The sequence below is a fragment of the Wasmannia auropunctata genome, unplaced genomic scaffold (assembly GCF_000956235.1).
Source record: "Wasmannia auropunctata unplaced genomic scaffold, wasmannia.A_1.0 LD336039.1, whole genome shotgun sequence".
Taxonomy (NCBI): Eukaryota; Metazoa; Arthropoda; class Insecta; order Hymenoptera; family Formicidae; genus Wasmannia; species Wasmannia auropunctata.
The window spans coordinates 131,460-139,039 of NW_012026851.1; the positions used below are offsets into that span (position 1 = coordinate 131,460).

At 42.1% G+C, this 7,580-nt stretch overlaps 1 protein-coding gene across 1 annotated transcript in view; it reads left to right on the forward strand.

The window, feature by feature from the left end:
- The window catches only part of LOC105451949 (focal adhesion kinase 1), an 88,085-nt gene that overhangs the window by 77,384 nt on the left and 3,121 nt on the right, over nt 1–7,580 (forward strand). The window contains exons 7-20 of the mRNA XM_011692685.1: nt 860–940; nt 1,060–1,282; nt 1,458–1,493; nt 1,604–1,738; nt 1,885–2,067; nt 2,185–2,401; nt 2,488–2,678; nt 2,782–2,986; nt 3,062–3,141; nt 3,262–4,064; nt 4,188–5,261; nt 6,160–6,303; nt 6,589–6,738; nt 6,845–6,944. Coding sequence (XP_011690987.1) covers nt 860–940; nt 1,060–1,282; nt 1,458–1,493; nt 1,604–1,738; nt 1,885–2,067; nt 2,185–2,401; nt 2,488–2,678; nt 2,782–2,986; nt 3,062–3,141; nt 3,262–4,064; nt 4,188–5,261; nt 6,160–6,303; nt 6,589–6,738; nt 6,845–6,944 — 3,622 coding nt within the window. The remainder of the gene's footprint in view (nt 1–859; nt 941–1,059; nt 1,283–1,457; nt 1,494–1,603; nt 1,739–1,884; nt 2,068–2,184; nt 2,402–2,487; nt 2,679–2,781; nt 2,987–3,061; nt 3,142–3,261; nt 4,065–4,187; nt 5,262–6,159; nt 6,304–6,588; nt 6,739–6,844; nt 6,945–7,580) is intronic.

Genomic DNA, 7,580 nt, shown 5'->3' on the forward strand with positions numbered 1-7,580 from the left:
ACANTTTTTGATATCTTGAATAGGTTTTTGAGATATAACGAAAGAAAAAAAGAATTAATTTACATATAAGGGGTTGATTCGTCCCTTTAAACCGTTTTTTAGCACCAACTGATAACTTCTAAATTCATTTATTTATGTGACCTTAAAGTGTACCAAGTTTCATTAAAATCAGAATTTGCCACTTCGCGAGGTTCTCTTGTTAGCCAAAAAACATTTTATCTATGTGTTTTGGAAAACTCAAAAGCTACAAGAATATGCAACGAAAAATGGAAATTCTATTTAAAAAATTCAAAGCGATCTTGTCCTGACCTTGACGACGCCACTCAAGGTCAAACCAATATTATCATCTTATGTCCCCCTCAAAGCCATACAACTTTTATCTGAAACATTTTTTTCTAAGATCAAAAATAAAAAGTTATTTGGGGTGGGACATTAAAATGGGACATCCTGTATACACTAACGGTCAAAAGTATGTACTTTTATTTTTGTATGTATTTCTTTTATAGGAAATAATTCCTTCTTAAATTCATTCTATTTCTACTATATTATTTTTATATACGAATGTAAAATTTTGAATCATCAAGATTATTATTAAGTCTCCAAATCTAGAAGATTAGAAAGAAAGATTGAAAAATCACTCTTCTTTAAACATCGCATTATTTAATTAAGGAAAACAAAATGGGCAAATACTTTTGAGCGATTGTATACCTACGTATCTCTCTCCAAATTCAGATACAAAATAAAGCCGTTTTTTAGCGATCAAAATGTGAAGAATATGCGTGACTAAATATGCATAATTATATTTACCATTAATATTACACTCAATACGCTCTTACAACTTCTATTCTACAACTTGCAGTCAAGCTGGTCAATACCTGTAGAACTAGTCATCGGACCGGACTTGGGTATATCTTACATGGCTCATCGGGGCGGAACTGTAGTAAGTTTTCATATTACACAGGCATTTTTTAAATTACATTATCTTTGTCATATAATTCTATGTAATTTTTTTAAGAAAAAAGTAGCATAATTCTATGACTAGTAAAATTTCGATTACAGCCAACGAGAATGGCAGAATTTTCGCAAATACAGTCCATCCAAACGTTGGTGTCGGATTGCAAAGAGCACGCGAAGGCGTGCATTAAACTGAGGGTCGCCGGTGCCGCGGAGACACTCAGTATTACTTGTTCCAGTCTGGATCAAGCGGAAAGCCTCGCGGATTTGATTGATGGCTACTGTAGATTGGTCACAGGCAGCAATACATCATTGTGGAACAGAAAAGGTAAGAATAAAAATATTATTGCGAGGCAAAAATCTAGTTAACTTTATTTATAACTTTTTCGACACTATTAAAAAAAAGATACACACGCAAAATGATCTTTAAACTACCTTATAAACACTTTTTCCATTAATGTTAATAAAATATATTAAATCCCTCTTTATTCTGTATTCGCAAGCTGGATCGTGGAAAAATTATCCCTGTCCATGCAAAGGTAAAATGAATCAGAAAGGTGCTGTTTTACATACGTTTCAATACTTTCAATATTTTATGAGAACGATACGATTTTATTTACACGCGCATGAAATACAATTTCAATTGTAGATGCACAACCGCCGAAATACAGGCAGGATGGTACCAGCAGTCCAGCGGAAAAGAACGCGGGTAAAACTGGGACTATCTTGTCCGAAGATTATGCGGAGATCGTCGACGAAGAAGGGGATTATTCGACGCCAGCTAGTAAGTACATGTCTTCATCGCTCACTTTATGTAAATGATCGTAAATGGAGATGTTATTGCAATTTTTATCACTAATGTATTATATCTTCTTTTTGTTCTTTTCTGAATGCATAACGGATATTTAAGCTGATTAACTTTCTTTGTAGCTCGAGATTATGAGATAGTTCGAAATCAAGTAGAATTAGGCGAAATCATAGGCGAGGGACAATTTGGTAACGTACATAAGGGTTCGTACAAAGGAAGGGATGGTCAAACTATCGCCGTTGCCGTCAAGACTTGCAAGGTCGATGCGGATCTTGCCACTGCCGAGAAATTCCTCGAGGAGGCTTGTACGGGAAATTTTAAATAAATCATATATATTCGTTATAAATAATAAAATAAAATAAATTTATAAACGTGCTTATAGATTCTCTCGAGAGCCTTAAGACAATAATTTCAAATTTCAGATATAATGCAACAGTTCGAGCATCCGCATATTATCAGATTAATCGGGGTCTGTTCAGAGGCGCCGATTTGGCTCGTGATGGAATTAGCCAGACTCGGAGAGATGCGCGCTTATCTGCAGTCAAATAAACACCGTCTGGACCTTGCCACACTTCTACTGTATACCTTCCAATTGAGCACTGCCCTCTCATATCTTGAAAGCAAGAAATTCGTGCACAGGTACACCTACAAACGAAATCCTCCTTGTTGTTTCATTATTGCGAACGTTGTAGTCATATCCTTGTAAATTAATCTTTTCATTGCAGAGACATCGCGGCAAGAAACGTGCTGGTTTCGTCGCACAACTGCGTCAAATTGGCGGACTTCGGCCTTAGTAGATGGGTGGAAGATCAGAGTTACTATACCGCGAGCAAATGTAAGCTGCCAATCAAATGGATGGCGCCGGAAAGCATAAACTTCCGAAGATTTACGACTTCGTCCGACGTTTGGATGTTTGGTTCGTTCTTCTTTTTTTTTCTTTTCTTCTAAGGCTAATTATTTTCCGTGAAAATTGCTCCTCTTTTAAAAGACACGCTAACGAAGTCCGATTATCGTTCCAGGTGTATGTATGTGGGAAATTTTGATGTTAGGCGTAAAACCATTCCAAGGCGTGAAGAATAACGAAGTGATACGCAAGCTGGAGAACGGAGAAAGACTCGCGCTTCCCAATCACTGTCCGCCACGATTATACTCTCTAATGTCTCAGTGTTGGAGCTACGAACCCAGCAAGAGACCGACGTTCAAAGAAATTAGAGAGACTTTACAGTGAGTATTGTAAGGCGTTGAACTGTAAACTTTATTCTTTACTTGAATATTATATGTTCTTTTAAATAATTACAGCGAGATTTTGTTAGAAGAAAAACATCAGCAGCAGGAGACGATGAGACGAGAGAACAGAAGGGTACAAGCCATGTCCTGGGGTATGTAGGAAATTATCTGTTATAACTGCGGCTGAAATTTTTTAGCGAAAAGCACACGCAAGTCATTTGATATATATATATATATATCGACTGTATCTATAAAATAATCCCTCTTTACAGGTGCAGACGATGTGCCGCCACCGAAACCCTCCCGGCAACCGCAAAGTACGACGGAGCAGTCGCAATTGTCCGCGGCGCCGGTGTCCACGTACATCGTCGCGCAAAGTCCCGAGGTGCTCGCGCAGCTACTCAAGGACAACCAAGCCAGAGGGGTATGTCCCTCCGTGTACACGACACCCGCGTCCCCCTTCAACACCCTGGCGGTGCAATTTCAGGACGAGGATCAAGTCCTGACCACCGCCCTAGTGTCCGACTTACCCTTCTTCGACCCCGCGCTCTCCGAACCGCCGTCCATCACCGCGCTCGACACCACCCAGTCGGGCGGTGACTCCACTCTCTCCGACACCAATCTGGACTCCCTCGATTCCACGGATAACACTCCCCTCATGTCGAGCCTGAGCATTTCAGACACGGCAGCGCAGACGCAGTCGCCCGCCGCCAACCGAAAGCAGCAGAAGGTTAAAGAGATGCAAAACTTGTACGCGGTTAGTTCGAAGGTGGTCAGTAGCAACACGGGGGGGGACCTGTACTCCCCCGTGCAGAAATTCTCCGTGTCCAGCGCCGTTCCGCCGCCGGCCGCGGCCGCGTCAGTCGCCCCGCCGTCGGCCGCGGTCGCGGGCAACACCTGCGGCGAGATATACGGACCGGTCGCTAGTTTCACCCAGAGCTCGGCTATCGTTGGTAATCTCAGTCAAAGCGCTAGCTTAGGTGGTAATTACGGTGAGAATCCCGGGAACTTCGGCCCTAGTAGTTTAGGCAGCAGTATTGTAATAACGAATAGTGGTAGCCAAGCGCAGTTCGCCGCGAGTGGCGGCCCGCATGCTCTCAGCCAGTCGATTAATTACGGCAGCTTCGTCGCTAGTAACAACACGAGCCAAGTATTTGGTGGCGGTCAATCCACGAGTCAGAATATTAGCGGCGTGCAGAGCGTCGGCGTTAGTAGTAGTAGTAGCAGCGGCGGCGGCGGTGGTGGTGGTGGTGGTAGTGGCGTTATTTACTCTCGTAATATTAGCCCGGCGAACGTAGTAGGTAGTTCCGTGTCCAATGCGGAATGTTTGTACGGTCCGGTGCTCAAGTTCCGCGCGCAGAACGCCCAACCGCAGTTGGCCGTAGCCGCGACCGCGACCGCGACCGCGGGCGAGTTGAAGCCCGTCGGCGCGGCAGTCGGAAATTACGGTCAAGCCGGCAGAGGCAATCTGGTGGCGCAGAGTCTGCAGTCGCAGCCGATGTATGCGCAGAATTATCCGCACCAGCAGATCTACTCGAACATCGCCCAGCCGGGACAGCAGCCCATGTATCTGCTGCAAATGCAGCACGCGCAGAATATCACGCGGCAGAACGCGGCCGTGCCCCAGGCGGTGTCCTACGCGGCGATACAGCACACTAATCAGCAGCAGTCCCAGCTGAGCGGCGCCAGTCCCATTTACACGGCCCACGCCGCGTCCGTGTCGGTGGTCCAAGCTCAGAAGGTGCACATGCCGAATTACGCTCACCAACCGCAGCCCGGGATCAGCGGCGGTCAAGCGGCCGCGACTGCTCAAGCGACCGGCGCTTCGAATCAATCGGCGAGCATTGGGATAATGCAAGCTTCCTCCTCCGTTCCATCGCACTTCGTCATGTCGTCCTCGGCGACCCAACAGGGCGTCCATTCGATCCCGTACATGGTAGACCAACCACAGCAACCGAGTTCCCTCGGCTCGATCGATTATACTCACGTTAACGTCGGCAACGTAATGACGAGTATGAATACCGGTGCGCACCAACAGCAAGCGGTGGCGCAACCGCAGATGGCCGGCGGCGTCGCCGCGAAGGCGGCGATTATATCGCAAGTCGCGACCGGCGTCGCCAAGATCACCACCTTCGTGACCACGCAAAAGCAGGACGAGCAGTTGACGAGCTCGACCGACGGCACGCTCTCCGGCTCTTTGATCTCTTCCGCTGTCAGCGACAGCACCGTGTCGTCTAGCAGCTCGATGACAGAGGAGGCACAACAAGATCAGGTTTGACCATGCCTCCTAGGAATGTGACAAAACGCATCTTCTATATATATATATATATACATATACATTTGCCACGCCACGTCTTGTTTTGGTTTTTTTTTATCTGGTCCGCAACACTTTCGCATCCGCACTACACCTCAGTTGCAAGTCAGATGTATATTTATATTACGCGCTTCTCTGGTGTATGCAAGATATATATATATACGTACGCACTGGCTCACAAACGGATCTTCTACTTTGTTGCAATGCGATCGGAGAGACTTCCTATGTTTTTTTTTTTCTTAGCAGAAATCTCTTGACTCACCGTTCAGTAGGCTAATAATTTCTGCATGAAGAATGGATGTCACTGATGAATGAATTGCTACCAGTAATATCATTTAAACTGCATGTAGCGAGTACACGCGAATGCACTACTCCTCTGTTTTAAATTTATTTTATATCTATCGAGAAATATGCGTCTCTTTAATTTTTCCTGTACATATTTATACGTGTATATTATCGAGATAGGAATGCAATGTAAAAATCCTTTACGAGATTCATCCCCAATTTTATAACATTAGAAAAGTAAAAAGAAACTGGGTGATACAAAGGCTAATAAAACGAGCAATAAGAGATATTGTAATATACGATAATCATATAATTCAATAAAATTATAGCGGGCCGTTTCGACTTTACTCTAAGTCTTTTTCAGCCACAAATATTGCATTAAGTTATATGATTATCGTATATAACGATATCTCTTATTGCTCGTTTTATTGGCCTTTGTATCCTCTAGTTTCTTTTTATTTCTAAGTACGAGCCAATATACAATTTTGCCATTAAAGAGTATTTATAAATGTACTAAAATAAAAAAAAAACAAATCACACATCTAACGTAATATCATTTTCACTGTTTTAGAGAAACGTACATTCGCAACTGTTCGACAGCATGATTGACAATTTCAACAGCGGCATTGACGACGAGCAGAAGCTACTGGAGCAACGGTTGTTGGAACAACAACGACAGTCCGAAGAGGATAGCCGCTGGCTCGCTAGAGAAGAGGTGTGTTTAAAAAACCCTTCATTTCCTTCAGTAATGTTTTATAAACCTCTTGTAGGTTTATAAGATGCAGTAACATCATTTATTTAAGATACTTTATTGGTGTCAGTATATTAAAAATTAATGATCAATTTAATAATAGAAATATATTATTAATATTATTAGAGAAATAAATATTATTAGAGATAAAGTCCGTCGATGACCGTTCTGTCTTTATTTATCTTGTGTTACACACTTTATTGGTCTAGACTGATTGATCTTACTGATTCATGTTTTTCATTATGACAGAAACGCTTATCGATTGCTACGAGTGGTGATGAAAGTGCTAGTCCCCCGATTCCACGATCGGTTACTCAATCACCGAGCCACGAGCCGCATTCTGCCAATACTGGCTCCCTCGGCTCGGACAAGAGTTCTGATAAAGTAATTGTAGTAAAGGTAAGCGCACTCGCGTAATGATTTTATCAAATTATTTCATCAATTGTTACAAATTACTCGTTACGAAAAATAAATAAAAATAAATATTCATGAATTTTTTTTTCAGAAGATGGAACCTACTCCCACGGCAGATTTAGACAGAACTAACGATAAAGTATACGATTGCACGACAAGCGTCGTTCGTGCAGTTATGTCATTATCGCAAGGTAAGAATGTGCACTAATTGGAAAAAAATATACATTAAATATATATATGTTACCATCAAAACCCGTAATCGTTAAAAACCGATTTCACTAGTTAAAACTAGTTTTTAATTTAATTGAAAGGGTCTATAATTGTACTGTTTCACATGAGTTTTCGACTTTCCACGCATAGCGAGGACCAAGTCTCTGTCTCTCCCTCTCCCCTCTCCCTCTATTTACGAGGCGAAACGAGATCTATAATTGTACTGTCCACATACACGGAAAGAATTTTATTTTAAAATTTACTCTGAATCGTGTTAATCGTAGGACAACATAGTATTTCGATTAATTTTATATGATTTTCACTATTTTTTTAAATACCTATTACAACAAATTTATTGTAATGAACAGCAAAATTTATTGCAGTGTATAGTAAAATTTGTCGAAATACCATGTTGTCCCACGATTAACAAAATTTTCAGGATAAATTTTAAAAGGAAATTCTCTCTGTGTAGGTTTTCGTCTAATCAATCATTCTAGTTTTAACTGGTGAATTCGAATTATGAATTTTGATAGTAACACGCGCGCGCGCGCACCACACACGCACGCACACACACACACACACACACACACACACACACACATATATATATATATAGT